The sequence below is a fragment of the Ictidomys tridecemlineatus genome, chromosome 5 (assembly GCF_052094955.1).
Source record: "Ictidomys tridecemlineatus isolate mIctTri1 chromosome 5, mIctTri1.hap1, whole genome shotgun sequence".
NCBI lineage: Eukaryota > Metazoa > Chordata > Mammalia > Rodentia > Sciuridae > Ictidomys > Ictidomys tridecemlineatus.
The window spans coordinates 97,364,741-97,385,022 of NC_135481.1; the positions used below are offsets into that span (position 1 = coordinate 97,364,741).

The window sequence follows — 20,282 nt, forward strand, 5'->3', positions numbered from 1 at the left end:
AAAATAAATAGAATATATTATATTCTCATGTATATATGTTTATCTGAGTATGGATAAACTGATGATAACAATAGGTTTTAAAAGAAGGAGAAGCAGTGGAGGAGGAGGATTTTTTTTTTTTTTTCCTGGTTTGTGCAAGAAAGAAGAATTAGATGCTCTTGGGCTAGAGTTGTGGTTCAGGTAGAGCATCTTGCCTAGTACTGGGTTTGATTCTCAGTACTGAATATAAATAAATAAATAGATAGATAAATAAATAAAGGTCCATCAACAAATAAAAATATTTATGTATATATATAAAAAAAGAATTAGATATTCTTTTGAATTGTCTCTTAGCACTAATGGGAGATGACCAGGTATGTTTATAATGATAGCAGAGGGCAATAGTTAAGAACCTCATCTCTTGGGCCTGGGTTGATGGCTCAGTGGTGTACTCGCCTGGCACATATGAGGCACCACATAAAAATAAATATGTAAAAAATAAAATAAATGTATAAAAAGTATTGAACATGCATCCTTTAAAAAAAAAAAAAAAAAAAAGAACATCAGCTCTTACGATTATTAGCCTAGGCCATAGTCCAGGAATTGACACTTGCTGTGGTGACTCTGGTCAAGTTAGTTAAGCATTCTGTGCTTCAATTTCCTTATCTGCGAAACAGGCATATTCAAATTATAACTATTTTATAGAGCTATTAAGGCATTAAATGTGATTATCTTTGTCAGATGTAGCATAGTAACTGGAATGTGGAAAGCTTTTACATTAATTCATAGGTTATTCTTTGTCCAGCTTTGTTGAACAATGATGACTATCATAGTCCATTGGTGAAAAGTGACCCCCCCCCCGCCACAAAAAAAAAAAAAAAAAAAGAAATATTAACTTCTTAGAGTGAAAAGCACAATGGTTCGCTTTGGGAACAGGGAGATTATTTTTTTAGTGAAGACTACAGAATTTATAAATTCCTTTGTGTCAGTATCCATAATAAGAACATAGATAGGACTAGGTGTTTTATCTAAATATAGAATAGTTTTTTTCAATTAGTCTTGAGTTGTAAGGATTCTGAACTTTATAAAATACTATAATTGTAAAATATTAATTTGATTGCTGTTTTAAGACTTATATAAAAGTATATCTTCTTTACCTTTAGTCTGAAGACCCAGAAGAAGATGCCAGATTAAAACAGTTGCAGGCTGCAGCAGCACACTGGCAGCAGCACCAGCAACATCGAGTTGGCTTCCAGTATCAGGGAATAATGCAGAAGCACACTCAGTTACAACAGATCCTTCAACAGTACCAGCAACTTATACAGCAGCCACCACATATACAGGCAAGTGTTTCCATAGTTGGTAAATAGGAAGTTGTCCCTAGAACGTGTAAAGGATTTATTATTTCTGAAAGAGTTGCTCCTGGAGAACAAAATATATCAAATGTTGATGATCAGATATTTCTCAAGGGATGCCCAAGTAGTTATCTTTCATATTACCTCAGAGAAAGGTGCATAGAGAAGTCTCTTGGGAAAGAGTGGGTAGAGTGGAATCTCCTGATCATGTCAGTTTGGGCCAGGTGTTAAAAACCTGGAATTTTTACCACATGAAACCATAGGTAAATGAGTGTTTTGCCTACAAACCGATAAGCAAATAATCCTTCAGAAAGGCCAAAAGCAATCATCACAAAAATCCCTAAACAAATATGTAAAGCAACTTGGATATTTGTCTTGTATCTTAGAGGTATAATCTTATGCTTATGAAAGTATAGTAATAGTTCATTTTTCCACTATTGATTGACTGATTGATTGGTACTAGGGATTGAACCCGGGGGTACTTTACCACTGAACCACATCCCCAGCCCTTTTTATTTTTTATTTTGAGACAACGTCTCACTAAGTTGTTTAGGGCCTCAGCTACCAAAATTGCTGGGATTATAGGCGTGTGCCACAGTGCCTATAATCTTAAAATGATCTATAGTAATTAGAAACTTTAAAAATATTTATTTCTGAGATAGCTTTTTTTGCTTGAGTGTTTGGTTGGTTTGTTCAGCTCTGTTAGAAACACAAGTTATATAAATAAGCCGAAGGAAGAAAGAAGATTGATCATCACTGAAAGGATTTGGCAAAGTTTATAAATCCTTAGACCCTCAAAGCCTCTAATGTTGTGATTTCTATGCTTGTGATTCACTAATATTTTAACTTATGATTGATTTTCTTATCTGAATATCTTGAAATAATTTTTATTCCTTTATTTGTAGACCATGTCTGTAGATGTGCAGCTGCGGCATTATGAGATGCAGCAGCAGCAGTTTCAACATCTCTACCAAGATTGGGAGCGAGAGTTTCAGCTGTGGGAGGAACAGCTTCATTCTTATCCTCATAAAGATCAGCTTCAAGAATATGAGAAGCAGTGGAAAACATGGCAGGGACATATGAAAGCCACTCAAACCTATCTCCAGGAGAAAGTCAATTCATTTCAGAACATGAAAAACCAGTATATGGGGAACATGTCAATGCCACCTCCTTTTGTTCCGTATTCTCAGATGCCTCCACCTCTACCAACAATGCCCCCTCCAGTATTGCCTCCATCTTTGCCACCACCAGTGATGCCCCCTGCCCTACCTGCTACTGTGCCACCACCTGGTATGCCCCCGCCTGTGATGCCACCTGCTCTGCCAACCTCTGTACCCCCACCAGGAATGCCTCCATCTCTGTCTTCAACAGGTCCACCACCAGTTCTTCCTCCACCTTCCCTCTCTTCTACAGGGCCACCACCCGTCCTTCCCCCACCATCTCTCTCTTCAGCAGCACCTCCACCCATCCTGCCCATCCCGCCATTGTCTTCAGCCACACCTCCTCCAGGAATACCTCCCCCTGGAGTTCCACAAGGGATACCTCCTCCTTTAACAACAGCCCCAGTTCCACCAGCCTCAGGTTCTCAGAACTCACAAGTTCCAGAGAAACCTAGACCAGCACTGCTTCCCACTCCTGTGTCTTTTGGTGCAGCCCCACCTTCAACTTATCACCCTTCATTGCAATCAGAACAAGTGAATTCTAAACCTCCTCTAAGCAAGTCTACCCTGCCATACAGTTCATTCTCTGAACAAGGACTTGGGGAGTCTTCAACTATTCCATCTCAGGCAAATACTGCAGCCAAGGACATGCCAGTGAGGTCAGGTGGACTGCTTCCAGATCCTCCTAGAAGCAGTTACTTGGAAGGTCCAAGAGGCCCAAGGTAGGTCTGCTTTTTTTTTTTTTTTAAACTATTTTGTTAATTTATGTTGCATTGGTTTGGATGGAATTAAAAGCTTACTTATGCAATTTTTGTATTCTCTTTGTGCTCTTATGTCCATTCCTGGTTTACACTGAATAATGTTACTGTTGTTCAGTAAGACATGACAGTGTAATCTGGAAAAGGTAACTTGCCCCTATTTCTTTGATGTGGCTGATTTTATCCTGTATGTGGGGGATTACAGTCCAGAATGAATGTAGTGTTACGGAATAATGCTTATCACTTCTTATTGACTTTTCAGCTTCAGAAATAATATTTATTGAACATATAATTTATCTTTTATTTTTCATTTATTTGACAAAAAGTTGAATTGGCAAATATTATTTGTTAAATATTTTAGTTGAAGATAAATAAACCAATGTTCTTTTGGAAAAAAGGTAGTGACATTTAATGTAAGGGTAAATAGGATATTTTTAAAAACAATTCATTTAGCAAATGTTTATTAGGTTCCTTCTCTGTGTTTTTAGCAGTGAATAGCAGAACTGACAAAATCCCTTCTTCTCAAAAACCCCTCAACTAGGCCTCATGGAGCTTTTATTCTTTATATTTTCCTCAGTGAGAGATGTCTTTCTTTTGTCTGAACCACATATTTATTTAGAAAAAATAAATAAAAATAGTGATCTCTAAGTTTTTTCCTTTTTCCTGTTAAAAAGTGCTAAATCCATCTTTTCAGGTTTGTAGGACTATATTTTTCCTCCCAAGTTTACCTAAAGAAAATTCCTGTAGAAAAGTATTTTCAACTTTACCATTGGAAATAAATAATCTGTGTACAAAATTTAGATACTAAGACAAAGTGTGGGGAAAAAGTGAGCCACCTAATTCTACCATTGGGAGATAATAATTTTTAAAATTCATGTCAAAAACAGACTATCATACTGAGTATATTGTATTGTCTTGTGATTTATTTTTTCCACTTATTTGTGTATTGATTGACTTCATCTCATATCAATGGATCTGTATCATTTTAAATTTAAACCTTATGTGACATCTGAAAACAAAATTACATCTTTTGTTTATTCCCCAAGTTTAACATTCTGAAAATATTGTGGCAGAAAACTCCATCCAAAATTGAAGCTCAGAGAAAGTTAGGCCTAATTAACATGAATTCCTCTGTGTATGAAGAAGCCTTGTTAGAGACTTTACATACTTATTATCTTAGGAGAATCTTCTCAAAAACCCCTTAACTAGGCAGGTTATTCCACATTTACCCTTTACAGATGGGAGCTGAGAGGATAAATAACTTGCTCAATCAGGAACATGTAGCTGGGAGAGTAGAACTGAGTTTCATATATAGGTGGAGCTGAGTCTGGAAGGTCCCTGGAGCACAAGCTCTGTTAAGTATTGTGTTTAAAGCCATGATCAGATTCACACTGTCAGTGATTACAGATACATTTTGTTGTCTTTTTTTGTGTTATTGGTGGTGGTGCTGGAGAATGAACCCAGGCCCTCGTACATGCTGGGAAAGAGCTATATCCCCAGCCCTGTAGTCTTGTTTTATTTAATGTGTGTCTTAGTTTTTTGATTTGAATGTGTGTATCTTCTGGATTGAGTATGGCCTTTTAGACCTGGAGACTAATTTGCACTCAGAGAAGTACATTCTTAATACCTCATGAAACATACATTTCTTGCTTCTTTAATTTCTGTCGTTGATGTTTCTCTTTGGCTATTAAATCTTAGTTTTGTAGATTTAGAACCTATTTTAAGTATTTTCTTAATAATAATGTCAGTGCCAGAGGATCTTAGCAATTACCTAATTGCAGTTATCTCTCTTCAGTAACTTTGCATTTGTGTTGCATTTTAGTTTGACGTGCTGGGTCTTACATTGCCTTATTTATTCCTCTTGGTTGTTTCATGAGAAATAGGTAAGGAAAGCTGAGACTTAGAGAAGTTATAAGTAAGTTACCGTGGAACTTACCGAATTCACAGCCTTCTGATCCACATTTTAGTTCATTGTGCTTCCTGTGACAAACACTTGATGAACCCAGCTTGAACATTTACACTGTGATGAGGAACAATGTTATGTCAACCATTGATGGTTGTCTGGAAAGTTTATTTTTTTACAGAAATAAAAACCTAATTATGTTTCTGTAACTTCTTCTACTTGTTAGGTCTGGATCTGCCTCTCTGGAGCAACACAGAAGGAATTATTCTATTCCTTTACTATAGAACGTCAGTATAGTATTTAAAAACTTCCCTTATGTCTCACCCTCCTGCTTTACCTGCAATGCTCTACCAGCATAAACTCAAATTCTTTTTGTGTAATCTTTGATTCTAGCTGCCTCCTGCTTAATGCTCACTATTCGTTAAGGGGCCTTTGTTTTGTTAAGCATCTTCAGAAGGATCACTTACTCAGATACAGAGGACTATGGTCCTTTGTTATGTACAGAATGCTTATATATCTTCATATTTCATCTAATTAGGTTTGGGCCATCATTTTTAGTCAGCTGAAATCTTGGTGAATGTTGATTATATTGTAGGTCTGTGTAGCTTTTTCAGCTGCAACTTTGATAAAGATAACTTTTTTCTTTCTTGAATCTGGTCCTGCTCATGTTAGCTGCTTTGTTATTTATTTTGTTTTGAAAACCTGTCCCCAATCTAGCTGTCATTCCAATTTCCATTTCCCTTCTACTCCTTTTGCCCAGAGTCCTTAAATAGTATAATTTGTGACTGTTATCCAGGCATAGTTCTTTTTTCTGTCATGTAATTCGAAAAAAATATACACTCATATTTGTGTGTAATTATGAAAAATGTTGCCATGTGTCTTTTGGTGCTCTGTATATTTCCTGAGATGTGCATGGGTATGTGTGTATATACGACTTCCTACATGCTCAACAATGCAGTGTGTTATTTATATTTAATACAGTTTTGATACTGTATGTATGTATGTGTGTGATATTGGATTTGCTGGGTCTTTTAGAAAACTACTATTGCTCAATAAGCTATCATATCAGTGGACATTGGTTTCTCAGAACCTTTTTATTTTTCAATAATAAAACTTTTACTGGCGTGCACAATCTTCAGTGTGTAATGTACTGAATTTTCACAAAGTAGATACATTCATGTTATCACTACTCAGATTAAGAAATAGGAATTACTAGAGCTCAAGAAGTTCTCCTCAGTGAGGTGTGGTAGTGGCGCATGCTTGAAATCCTAGCAGCTCGGGAGGCTGAGGCAGGAGAATCATAAGTTTAAGGCCAGCCTCAGCAATTTATGTCAGTGGTATAGCACCCCTGGATTCAACCCTCAGTAAAAGTAAGAAGAAGTCCTCCTTCTCATCCTCCTTTCTGTCATTTTCCCCTACCCTAAAGAAAATCACTACACTGACATTTTATACCATAGATTACCTATTTTTGAACTTATTAATATAGAGTTATACCATTTGTATTCCTTTGAATGTAGTAGTGCCTTTTACTTGACATTGTATTATGAGATTCATCAATGTTGTATGTGGCAGTCTTGTTATTGTACAATATTCCATTGTATGAATGAATATTCCATAATTTGTTTATCCATTTTAGTATTGATGGTCATTGTTGTTTTGGGTTATTATAAAAAATGCTGCCAAGTGTATTTAGAGCCGTATTTATTTCTTGAGGTGTGTGAATGTGTATACTTAATTTTTTGAATGTGGCATCTCACTTCATATGGTATTTCTATGAGATTCATTCATGTTGTGTGTTGCGGTGTTTTTTGTTCATTCTCGTTCCTATATAATATTCTACTGTGTGAATATACCACAATTTGTTTAAAGGATTGGAATTGTTTGTAGAGTCTATACATGTTTTACATCGCTAAATGCTCTTCAACAGTTTCCCAAAGTGGTTGTTAAATTTACACTCTAGCAGTGTTTCAGTGTTCCAGCTTTTTTGCATTCTTGTCAGCATTTATTGTTGTTAAACTTTAAATTTTAGCAGTCTTGGTATATATTTAGTGATATTTTTGATAATTAAATTAATATTTCCTTGATGACCAATGAATTTTTATTTCTTTCTATTTGGTTATTATTCAGTTGGATTTCCTGTGTATGAAATGCTGATTCAAGTCTCTTCCTCATTGTTCTATTGGGTTATCTGTCATATTTCTTGTGGACTTGTAGGAATTCTTTACATATGTTTTGGTATCAGTTCTTTATTCATTATATATATCACACATTTTTCATTCTGCAGCACTTTTTAACTTTCTTAACCCACATTATACCAGAGAAATAGTTGTTACCGCGTAACTAGGTCCAGTGGACACCACCCCCCCACCCCCGCCCGCCTTTTTTTTTTTTTCCCACTTGTGATATTGAGATTGAATCCAGGGGCATCTAGCTTGCTAGGCAAGTGTTTTACAACTGAGCTGCATCCTTAGACCTCTGCTGTCTTTAAAAATATATAGTTTGCTCATAACATTTCAAGTTGGAAAATATTTTTTAAAACTTTTTTTAGTTGTAGATGGACACAATACCTTTATTTTATTTGTTTATTTTTATGCGGTGCTGAGGATCAAATCCAGTGCCTCACATATGCTAGGCAAGTTCTCTACCACTGAGCTACAGCCCCAGCCCTTAAGTTTGAAAATATTTATAATATAGTTATCTGAGAACTCATATCTATAGATTTAAATTTGACATTTTTAGAACCTAGAATACTGCTGTCTTTTTGCATTTATCTTTTGAATCTAATAATTTTGAAGCAGTTTCTCTCTGTTTTCTTCTATTATTATAACCAGGAAATGAAAAATCCAGAATTCTCATTGTGCTCAGTTAAGCCCAAAAGTAGGGCATAATATTTGGAGCAGTGCAAAGGTGATGACAAGTTTATTTCACTTTTGTTTCAACCTGTTAATTGATCCATCTTTTGTTTTTGTTATCTCCTTATTTATTTATTTATTGGTAAATAAATAAATGGGCACTGAGCTACATTCACAAGTCCTTTTACATTTTTTTTTGAGAGAGAAATTTTTAAAAATATTTATTTAGTTAGTTTTTCAGCAGACACAATATCTTTGTATGTGGTGCTGAGGATCGAACCTGGGCCACACGCATGCCAGGCGAGCGTGCTACCGCTTGAGCCACATCCCCAGCCCCTTATTTTTTTTTTTTAATTTGAGCTAGGATCTTGCTAAATTGTTGAGGCCTTCAACTTGTCATCCTGTCTCAGCCTCTTGAGTCACTGGAATCACAGGTGTGCACCACTGCACCTGATCTTATTTTACTCTTTAAAAGCATGGTTAAGTGCAGTTGATGTGTAACAGCAATATGTTTTGTTCTGTTTAAAAATATATATATTTTCTCTTTGTTCTTGGGTAGCCCTTTAGGGAAAGAAATGTCATGAAATATCAGTCTTTACAAATAGAACTGTTAAAAAATGTAAAAACTATAATTGGATCTAATAAACCCTGATGAATTCTAAAAGTTAATGGTGTCTTTTGATTAATAGAAATTTTTGACTGTAATAATCAAACTTATAAATATTTTCCTTTATATTATAGTTAGTGCTTTTTTGTGTCCTGTTTAAAAAAACTCCAAAGCCATAAAAAAAAGAATACAGTGTCCTATTTTTCTTTGGTCTTTTATTGCTTTAAATTAACACTCCATATAGAATTGATTTTTTTGTCAATGTATAGTGTATTTTCTGTATGGCCATCTTTTAACTCCAATTTCAGTTGTCATCTCTTCTCTCTTTCTTTGCATCATCTCCATCCTAAGTGTCCAAATGTGTTTATTTGTCCTTGTACCAGTTTCAAACTGTGCAAATTACTGTAGCTTTATAATAAATTTTGATATCTGTTAGTTTAAGTCCTTCAAGTCTTTGCTTTTAGATCATGGTTTGGCAATTTTTTTTTCTGTAAAAAGTCAGGTGGTAAATATTTTTATGGGGGCTGGGGATGTGGCTCAAGCAGTAGCGCGCTCGCCTGGCATGCGTGAGGCCTGGGTTTGATCCTCAGCACCACATACAAACAAAGATGTTGTGTCCGCCGAAAACTGAAAAATAAATATTAAAAAATTCTCTCTCTCTCTCTCTCTCTCTCTCTCTCTCTCTCTCTCTCTCTCTCTCAAAAAAATATTTTTATGTGTTTTTTGGCCACATTTGGTCTTTGTCATATATTTTTCTTTCTCTCTCTCTCTCTCTCTCTCTCACACACACACACACACAAACACACACACACACACACACACACCACAAAGAACGTTTAAAATTTTTTTTTAATATTTATTTTTTAGTTATAGGTGAACACAATATCTTTATTTATTTATTTATTTATTTAAATGTGGTGCTGAGGATCGAACCCAGTGCCTCATACGTGGTAGGGGAGAGTTCTACCTCTGAGCCACAACTCCAGCCCCTTTAAATATGTTTTAAAGTTACTCTTAACTGCTTGCTTCATAGGCTATAGTTTGCTAAATCTTCTTCTCCAGGGTCTTAATTATTCTCATTAGGATCAACTTGTCAGTTTTCAACCTGTTGGAATTTTGTATGGATACTGCATAGAATCTGACCATTTGAGGAAGATTTGACATCTTTATATTCAGGGTTCTATCAGTTGAAACTACCTTTTGATTGGCTTCAGGATTAAAATTGTGGACCTTTCCCTTTCTATAGATTCGTATTACAATTTATAAGGTACTGTGAGCACTATAGCTTTTCTTCATGTTTCCATTTGTCATGACTGTTCCTGTTTGAAATAGTTACTCGTCTTTGGAAACTTTTATTTTGGGACCTTGGTTATGCATATTAGAAAACAGATATTAATTTTACATGAAAACCAATAGGGAAGAAATTTATAGAAAGTGGTATCTTACAATTCCCATGGTCTGTTGATTTTGTGTTTATGAAAATACTGTGATACAGACAATACCTTGTTATATACTTCTTTAGTTTATACTAGTTTATACTTCTTAAGTTTTTATACCCAATTTGGAGATTTTGTACCAAGTTTTGAAATTTTTATGCCTGTGCACCTAGTTTTAGGTTTTTTTTTTTTTTAACCATCTCTTTATTTTGATCCCCCTGCCCCCTCCCTCAGGATTTAACCCAGGACCTGTTGCATTCTAGGCAAGTGTTCTACCACTGAGTCACATCCTCAGCCCTAGGATTTTTATTTTTTAGGGGTTTATGAAACAACTATATAAACAAAAATTTCAAAACATTTAAAACTTCAAATGTTTTACTCTAACCAATGTGCAATTTATTTACTGTTTTTACTTTTTCAAATACATGTTTTTTATGTTAGGATCAGTATTTTGGGGGTGGGGTTGTAGCTCAGTGGTGGAGCACTTGCCTATCATGTGTGAGGCACTGGGTCTAATTCTCAGCACTGCATATAAATAAATAAATAAAATAAAGGTCTATTGACAAAAAAATTTCTAAAAAGGAAAAGAAAGATAAGTATTTTGATGCATTGATGTAAAGATGACTTATTTTTATGTAAAATTTTAATGAGCTTGTCTTCATATATTTATTCCAAAGTTCTAAAAACAAATTATTTTATAAATGTCATTTCATAACATTTGTGAACTTTGAAAATTCAGAAATGCAATAGTGATAAATGTTTGCCATTTATATGTTGTATATCTCAAATGGATTGTACATTTTCCCTGTCCCCAAAATGAAAATAATATGACAGCCTTGGCTATTAATCATCAATTTTATCTGAAGACAAAGATCAAAGTATTTCACTTTATCAACCCTTCCACCATGTTCTCTTATTTGCATACCTTTAGTGCCTTCTTCCTTTGTCCTTTCCTCTCCTCTTTGCACATTTTCTTCTCTTTGTCTGGAATTCCCTTCCTGTCATTTTTTGCTTTATTATCCCTGTTTCCTCCCCCAACGGTAGAACTTCCTGAATTGTGTATTGGGACCCTTCAATAAATCAGACATTGGACACACTTTTGTTACCAAGACATACATGTCCCATATTAAATTCTGTTCTGATTATTGTTTTATTTGTCTTACTCTTCTGTGAACTGTGAAATCCTTGAGGTTAGGTATGACTATTTCTAGTACTAGCACAGTACCTGACAGTAGGTGTTCAATAAATGTTACTTTTGCTAAAATGTCAGCCATGGATAAAATTCTCAAGGAATTCACAATTTAGGGAGGTTGTTCATATTCAAAATCTGTAATATCAGATAATATTTTTATAAGGTTTCTCACTGTCTCTTACATATTATGATTATGAAAGGTAGTCTATGTCTTATTAACCTAATAAAATTTTTATATAGAAATAAAAATGTTGGGGCTGGGGTTGTGGCTCAGGTTGTGGTAGAGCGTTCACCTAGTGTGTGAGAGGCCATGGGTTCCATCCTCAGCACCACATATGAATAAAATAAAGATATTGTGTCCAACTACAACTAAAAGATGAATGTTAAAAAAATAAATAAAAATGTTGCATAATTTTAATGATCTAAGATACAATTTTTCTGGGTACTTTGAATTAATAAATGTAACTTTAAGAAAAGGAACCAAACTATGAAAAACCATAAAACAGCCTACTTTTTTCTCTCTGTGAATATGTGTTCTCCACTGTTAGCATTGTGACTTTGACAAGTCACTGGTCAGTGCCTTTCTCCTCTGCCCATGCTAGCTATATCAGGTCTTCGTAACTTCGCATAGACTAGTTACCCTCGTGCTGTTTTCTCAGGCTCTGCAAATATTTTGTTTTTCATTTTTATTATTTTTAAATATGTGACAGTAGAGAGTACATTTTGACATACAGAGTATCTTATTCCAATTAGGATCCCAGTCTTATGGTTGTAATATATGGAACATTTTTTATTTCCCTTTCTATCTTTAATTTGGCTTCCTGCCTTACAGAGAAAATCAAGGATGGTGGCTCCAAATTTCTCCCTTCCTGTCCTTATTTTTACTTATTGTGCTCATCTTCTCTTTTTTCTTTCTCCCTCCCTCCCTTCCTTTCTTTATATATATGTGTGTGTGTGTGTGTGTGTATTTTTTTTAAAGAGACTGTCTCGCTAAGTTGCTCAGGGCCTCGTTAAATTGTTATCTTCTTTCTTATATTCTCAAAAGAGGCAGGACTTCTCCTGATAAGGGCTAACCTGTCTCTGTGTCCTTTAAAGAAATGTATTTTGTATTTTATCAAATACATATATGCACATGATTTTTTGAAAATCCAGCAAAATGGCCATCTATTGCCCACATCACCTAGATATCTTCCCAAATGGTGTCCTCTTTTAATTTTGTTTTGTTTTTGTTTTTGCTGGAGATTAAACCCAGGGCCTCAGACATGCTAGTCAAGCACTCTACCACTAACCTACACTCCCAAACCCCTTTTTAAATTCTTTAGCTGTTCTTTAACAGTTTTAATTCTGAAGCTGTTCTTTCATTATCTTTCTGTCATTAAATAATATGCTGCTCCTTTCTTGAGTTATACATTTTAGATATTATGCATTTACTTCCTGTACTGGTAGATGTGGTTTAGTTCTTACTCCAATTTCTTCAGCGCAATATATTTATAACACTTTTTTTTTTTTGGCAAATCAATAATTTTTACATTACTTTGCAAATGTTATTTATTTTAGCACTAAGTAATGAACTGTAATTATATTTTCTTTGATGTAATAACTTTTTTTTAGGATTTCCATTTCCCTTTCTTCTTTAAAATAATCTTCCATCCCTACTCCCAGAAGCACCAGCTTGGTTTTTCCTTGGGTTTGTATGGAATGATCTCTTTTCCTAATGATCTCTTTGTCTTGGCTGGTTGGTTTGCTGTGCAGATCTGGCATATGGCTGTTACTGTATTTCCCTTGACTATTCTCTTGGATCAAATTCACTGTTTATTGAATTTCTTGGCTTCCTGTTAGAATTTAGTGCCTCCTTTTCCTGGAGTACATATTTAAGTAACTTACTTAAGGAAGTGTGGGCAGGAGGTAAATTTTTTGTGTCCTCACATATCTGAAAGTATCTTTATTCTTGTATTTGTCTATTTATGTATGCCTTAGTTATATTTGACTAATAATGTGGAGATAGAATTTGTAGTTGAATATAACTCAGAGCTTCATTAGGATCATTGCTTTATTTTCTTCTATTATCTAGAGTAGCTATTATGTGGTTGATTCTTTTTCTGGTTTTTCTTTTTTTTTTTTTTTTCTTTTTGTGACTTCCCCCCTCAACTGCCAGGAACTTTTTTTTAATCTCCGATATTCTGAAATTTCACTGTCGTTTTTTAGTTTTATTAATTCTATTGAATACTCAAGTGTACTTGGCCCTTTCTAGAGACTAGAGTCCCTTAACTCTGGGAAATTTCTTTATGCTATTTCTTCATTAATTTTTCTTCTGTTTTCTGTATTTCCATTTCTGAAACTCCTCGTTATTAGTATTATGGACCTGTTGAGTTGATTGTCTTTGTCTCTTGTCTTTTGTTACGATTTCTAAGGGACTTTAACTTCCTATCATTTATTGCATTGTTTTATTTTAAGAATTTAAAATATTTTTCTATGTTTTTTTACAATCTCTAAGACTCTAAGGATACAGATTTGAGTGAATTTGTTTTCTTTTTTTTGTAAGTTCTCTCCTGCCTTTTGTATTAATCTTGTGATTTCTTCAGATCCATGTCCTATTTAATCTCTCTTTGGTTTCTTCTCATTTTGAAGATGTGCTTCAAATAAGTAGTGATCCTTGGTTGTTCATTTGTATTTAAGAATAGAAGACACCTGAGAAACTGAGAGATCTGGGATGTCTCAGGGGCTCGTCAACTGTCAGGTTTTGCTTTATTTAGATGATAAGGCAAGGAACTATCTGCTAATGAGAGGAGACACTTAATAGAATTCAGAGACATTCAAGCTAGGAAAGGCTAGTTGTTTCTGAATATAGATTTTCATTTGCATATTTTCAGCCTCAAGGCTTACTCGTGTCTTTCTCCAGCATCCTTGGTATCTGAGAATCTTGACCCTCCTTGGGGTTCTGTGGTCAAACCAGGCCCATTCTGATTTTATCCCCTTCTCTACCAGCACTCTAATTGCAGCTTCTTTCTGCACCATAAGTTACCACTCATATTTGTTCTTTGTCTTCCAGAATTTAAAAATAAGACTTATCTTTTTTTTATTGTGGGCTTATATATGTATAAATTTTTTTTGATGGTTTTTGAAGTGTCAGCTAGGCTAGAGTGAAATTCATTTCCCAGAATTCCCTTTCTTTTGTGTTTCTGATTCTGGTGGCCCATGGGGAGATTGTTGCTTCTGATTTGAAGCTTTTATCTCTTGACAACCAAAAACGCTCCAGTGGTTTCTCCAGAAGAAGACATAAGATCCCTTTTTTGTCATTGGGTTGTTTTTCACTATTATAAATGAGTCACATTCTTTCTTTTATATTCTGTAACTTAAATACTGAGATATAAAGTTTATTAACATCTTATGTCAGATGTTAAAGAAGAACACTAATGAACTAAAAATATTTGACAGACACAATGCATATATTTAAACACATTTATGTCACATTAAGGAAAAGATACCCGAAACTTATTTCTGTAGCTGGTCCTGTAGTTATAGCTGGTATTTATTACTACCTTCTTCTGCCACCCATTCCCTATTCCTTTTGCTCTTAGCAAGTACCTCAGCTGGTCCTGGGTTTTACCTTTGCTTTTTAAAAGATGAACACAATTTATTTATTTATTTATTTATTTATTTATAATGTGGTGCTGAAGATCAAACTCAGTGCCTCACACATGCCAGGCAAGTGCTGTACCACTGAACTACAAAAAACCCAGCCCTGCCTTTACTGTTGAAAGGCCTGGGCTATTAGCAGTCCTGTCTAGATTAGGTTATGGTACTTTTCCATTGACTTTAATTACAGGACATGGAAATACTGAGAAGTATCCTCGAGGATTTCTTGCATTTCAGATATACTCCTCCACACCCTGGTGTGACTTCAAAAGTCAGGATCCGTCATCCCCAACCCTCACCCCCTTCTTTACCTGTTGATATAGAACTTCAAAGTAAAGTGGTGATTTCAGCTTTACATTGTCATGTTCCCTGGTGGAAGTATTTGTCCCTTGAGACCTTCAGGCCAGTAAAGCCTAAAGTCAAGGAACTAAATCTTTTGCTGAAACAGAATTGATTGGTCTTCAGTTTCATTGAATTTTTTGGTCTTTATTAATTTCCCAGAACAACGAAATAAAAAACCTTCCTAGTTCTCATTAAAGACCTGAAAGGCATCAAGTTCCCTTTAGTCATCTAAGAAACCTTGGAATCATCCTAACTGCTTCCTTTTCCATGATTATTTTATTCCCACTCATTACAAAATCCTATCAGTTTTACCTTCTTTTACCTCACTTTTATCCCCTCCTCTTCATCCTTTTATTATTAAAACAGGTATTACCTTCTCTTGCCCAAATTGTTGAACATATCTTTAAACTTTTTTCCCTCCTTTAACCTGTTCTTTTTCTGCTAAAGCAGTCTTTTAAGTAAGACCATATTTAAGTGGCTCTAATGCTTGTAAAGTAATTCCAAACTCCTTACCAGCTGAATTAATTCATCTGTCAGAACAGAGATCCATAGATAAGTTTAACAAGGTAGAAGTTATTTTCTCTCAGAATTTATACGGTGGTTTAGTAACTGAGGTTCTTTTTGATTTGTTACTTCACTCCATCACTTATGGTATTGCTCTTGTTTAAGTGCTCCAGGATGCTTCACTACCATGTCAGAGCCAGCAGTAGAAAGGAAATGGTGAAGAGGAGGATGTGCCCTTCCCTTTATAGGGATAACCTAGAAGGATTTATAAATCATCTTCTTTCTCTGCCCTTTGTCCAGAGCTGGACTACAAGTTCTAGCTGCAAGAAAGGTTGGGAAAAGGAGTCTGTAGTATGTGGACCTTTGTGTTCAGCTAAAAATGGTCTATTACTACAGAAAAAGAGGAAGTGGGTATTGGAGGATTACATGTAGTCTTTGTGGCACAGGCCTTCCAAATGATCTTCTGGAGACTGACAGTTGGCTGCCTCATTTCATACTATGCCACCTTTCTACTCCTCCCTTTCCCAGCTTTCTTTATTCTCTCCTTTTGCTTCAGCTATGCTAATGTATTTGCACTTCCAAACACGCTACACTGCTATATGCTTCTCTGCCTTCCCTTATATTGTTTCCTTAGCCTGAGATGCCCTTGTCAACTTGTTCCCCTCATCTTCAACACAAACTGATCTCAGAGAGTTTGTCTTTCAAGACTCATTTGAAGCATTTCCAATTTTAGAAATCTTTTATTGGACACACTCTTCTCTCCTGGATAGAATTGACCATTTTCTCCACTGTTGCCCTTTTTGTATGCAGGTGGACTTTAGTTATTATACCTTTTGACGTTCATTTACACTAAAATTCCCTTTCCACCCAGTCATAAATTCTTTGAGAACACAGATGACAATTATTCATAAATATTTATTCAATGAGTAAGTAGGTCCCTAGCAAAAACATCTCTGCTCAGACTTTTTAAAAAATATCTTTATTTTGTTTATTTTTATGTGGTGCTGAGGATTGAACCCAGTGCCCCACATGTGCAAGGAAAGTGCTCTGCCACTGAGCCACAATCCCAGCCTTCTGCCCAGACTTTTTAAAATGTCAGATTATACTCTTAATATATGGCTGCTGTTTTTTAAAAGACTTTGTCTGTTAATCAAGATGTTAGTGTTAGCTCCAACTATATTTATAATTGTGCTTTAGTTCCTTAAATTTTTTTAAGTCGTTCCTTAATTTTTTTTTAGTCGTAGATGGACATAATATCTTTATTTATATTTTTATATGATGCTGAGGATTAAACCCAGTGCCCCATGCATGTGAGGCAAGTGCTCAACCACTGAGCTACAACCGCAGCCCTTTAGTTTCTAGTTTTGTTTCATATTTAATTTTTTTGTTGTTGTGTTTTTTTTTTTTTAATTGTAGTGGGATTGAACCCAGGGCCTTGCACATGCTAGGCAAGTGCTCCAATAATGAGCTACATCCCCAGCCCTCATACTTGTTTTGTAGTTATACTTTAATTCAAAAAATTCTCTGTTAGTATAGAACTTGTTAATTTTTTTCCATTTAAAATTAGTAAACTATTCCATCTACCCAGGGCACAGTATTTATAATTGCTTTTTTAGCAATTCATTAGATCAGTGACCTGCTGAAGGAGATATACTGAGATGAATTAGATAAAGCTCATGTGAATTCCAAAACCTTTCAAGACCTTCTGAACACTGCTACCATACTGGTTCTAAGATATAGGTGACATGGATTTGTTTGATGACTGAGAGTCAATGTCATAAATAAATTCTAAGGCAGAAGTGCCTTAAATATTCTTACATGGAGAATATTTTTTTTTCTGCTTTACTGTCTTGAGTAATATCTTTTGTTTTACTTGTAGATTTGATGGTCCTCGAAGATTTGAGGATTTAGGGTCAAGGTGTGAAGGACCGAGACCCAAAGGGCCTCGTTTTGAAGGAAATCGCCCCGATGGGCCAAGACCCAGATATGAAGGTCACCCAGCAGAGGGCACTAAAAGCAAATGGGGAATGATTCCCCGGGGGCCAGCATCTCAATTTTATATTACCCCCAATACATCCCTAAGTCCTCGACAGAGTGGACCACAGTGGAAAGGCCCCAAACCAACTTTTGGACAGCAACATCAGCAGCAGCCTAAGTCACAAGCAGAACCTCTTTCAGGAAACAAAGAACCATTAGCAGACACCAGTAGTAACCAACAGAAGAATTTTAAAATGCAATCAGCTGCATTTTCCATTGCTGCAGATGTAAAGGATGCCAAGGCGGCTCAGTCAAATGAGAATCTAAGCGACTCTCAACAAGAGCCTCCTAAAAGTGAAGTCTCGGAAGGTGCAGTAGAGCCTTCTAATTGGGACCAGAATTCTCAAAGTATGGAGACTCAAATGGACAAAGCCCAAGCTGTTTCTCAGCCTGTATCCCTTGCAAATAAACCTGTACCTACTCAATCTGCTTTTCCCTCAAAAGCAGGGGGCATGGAGGGAGGAGCAGCAGTAGGAACATCATCGTCATTAACTGCAGATAATGATTTTAAACCTTTGGGTATTGGTTTGCCCCATTCAGAAAACAACCAAGATAAAGGGCTTCCTCGGCCAGATAACAGAGATAATAGATTAGAAGGCAACCGTGGAGGCAGCTCATCTTACAGAGGTCCTGGGCAAAGCAGAATGGAAGACACCCGGGACAAAGGACTAGTAAACAGAGGTCGTGGCCAGGCAATCAGTCGAGGACCAGGGTTGGTCAAGCAAGAAGACTTTCGTGATAAGATGATGGGTAGAAGAGAAGACAGTCGAGAGAAGATTTGCAGAGGAGAAGGCAGCCGGGACAGAGGGTTGGTAAGGCCAGGAAGCAGTCGTGAGAAAATGCCAGGTGGTCTGCAAGGCAGCCAGGATAGGGGTAGAGCTGGCAGCCGAGAAAGGGGCCCACTTAGGAGGGCTGGCAGTCAAGAGAGAGGGCCCCCTCGAAGGGCTGGGAGTAGGGAGAGAGTACCACCCCGAAGAGCTGGGAGCAGGGAAAGGGGACCACCTCGAGGTCCTGGCAGTCGGGAAAGAGGACTGGGAAGACCAGATTTTGGTCGAGATAGAGGTCCTTTCAGACCAGACCCAGGAGATGGTGGAGAGAAGATGTATCCATATCACCGAGATGAGCCTCCTAGGGCTCCATGGAACCATGGAGAAGATAGAGGGCATGAAGAGTTCCCATTAGATGGTAGAAATGCTCCAATGGAACGAGAAAGACTTGATGACTGGGATAGAGAGAGATACTGGAGAGAGTGTGAACGTGACTATCAAGATGATACACTAGATCCATACAGTAGAGAGGACAGGTTCTCAGCACCACCATCTCGGTCTCATGATGGAGATAGGCGAGGACCTTGGTGGGATGATTGGGAGAGAGATCAGGATATGGATGAGGACTACAGTAGGGAAATGGACAGGGACTTGGACAGGGATGTGGATCGGATTGGAAGACCCATGGATATATACGATAGAAATTTGGATAATGAGTGGGACAGAGATTATGGGAGACCACTGGAGGAACAAGAATCTCAGTTTCGTGAACGGGATATTCCATCTCTTCCACCTTTACCACCCCTCCCACCTCTTCCACCTTTGGATAGATATCGAGATGATAGATGGAGAGAAGAAAGAAATCGAGAACATGGGTATGACCGAGATTTTCGTGATAGGGGTGAGTTAAGGATTCGAGAATATCCAGAAAGAGGAGATACATGGCGGGAAAAGCGAGATTATGTTCCTGACAGAATGGACTGGGAAAGAGAACGGTTGTCAGACAGATGGTACCCATCTGATGTGGATAGACATTCCCCCATGGCCGAACATATGCCCTCCTCACACCATTCCTCTGAAATGATGGGTTCTGATGCAAACTTAGACTCTGACCAAGGCCTTGGAGGGGTAATGGTTCTCAGTCAGAGGCAGCACGAAATCATTTTGAAAGCTGCACAAGAACTGAAAATGCTTCGGTAAGTTCACTCCTTAAGATAATTTCTTTCAGTTGAAATCATTTTTCAGACTGCTCTTTTTAAGTGATATATTTGAATGGAATCATTTTATTTTAATTTCTTTTTTTTTTCTTTTTTTTTTAATTTTTAATTTTTTTTATTGGTTGTTCACAACATTTCAAAGCTCTTGACATATCATATTTCATACATTAGATTGAAGTGGGTTATGAACTCCCAATTTTACCCCAAATGCAGATTGCAGAATCACGACGGTATTTTAATTTCTTATCGCATACTTTCAGTTTGTTTTTCTGGCCATCCACTGCTGTTTTAGGTTACTGTGGTTATTTAGGAACTGTGTTAATTATAGATGTATGCCCTGGGAAGTGCAACTTGATGGTTACTCTTGGCCTTTGTAGTTGGAGTTGCTGGCATGCCTTATCTGTGCATGTTTCAAGTGTTAAACTTCAACTTTTTAGGGCTTTGGCTTTCACGGAGCTCATATGTAACCTCCACTTTTTTCAGTAGGTGGTTTGTTCTTTTTCATTAGATCTGATAGATTTCATATTTGCTAATCTT

The 20,282-nt window shown here is 36.4% G+C and overlaps 1 protein-coding gene across 7 annotated transcripts in view; it reads left to right on the forward strand.

Moving 5' to 3' along the window:
* The window catches only part of Ylpm1 (YLP motif containing 1), a 74,116-nt gene that overhangs the window by 14,072 nt on the left and 39,762 nt on the right, over positions 1-20,282 (forward strand). For 6 of the 7 annotated variants that reach the window (XR_013439137.1, XR_013439136.1, XM_078050555.1 and 3 more), the window contains exons 3-5: positions 1,143-1,322; positions 2,240-3,216; positions 17,604-19,724. Coding sequence is in view for 5 of the 7 variants with exons in the window: in XM_078050555.1 (XP_077906681.1) it covers positions 1,143-1,322; positions 2,240-3,216; positions 17,604-19,724 (3,278 nt within the window). In the remaining 2 variants the exon portion in view is untranslated. The remainder of the gene's footprint in view (positions 1-1,142; positions 1,323-2,239; positions 3,217-17,603; positions 19,725-20,282) is intronic. The other variant, XM_078050558.1, reaches the window with a different exon arrangement.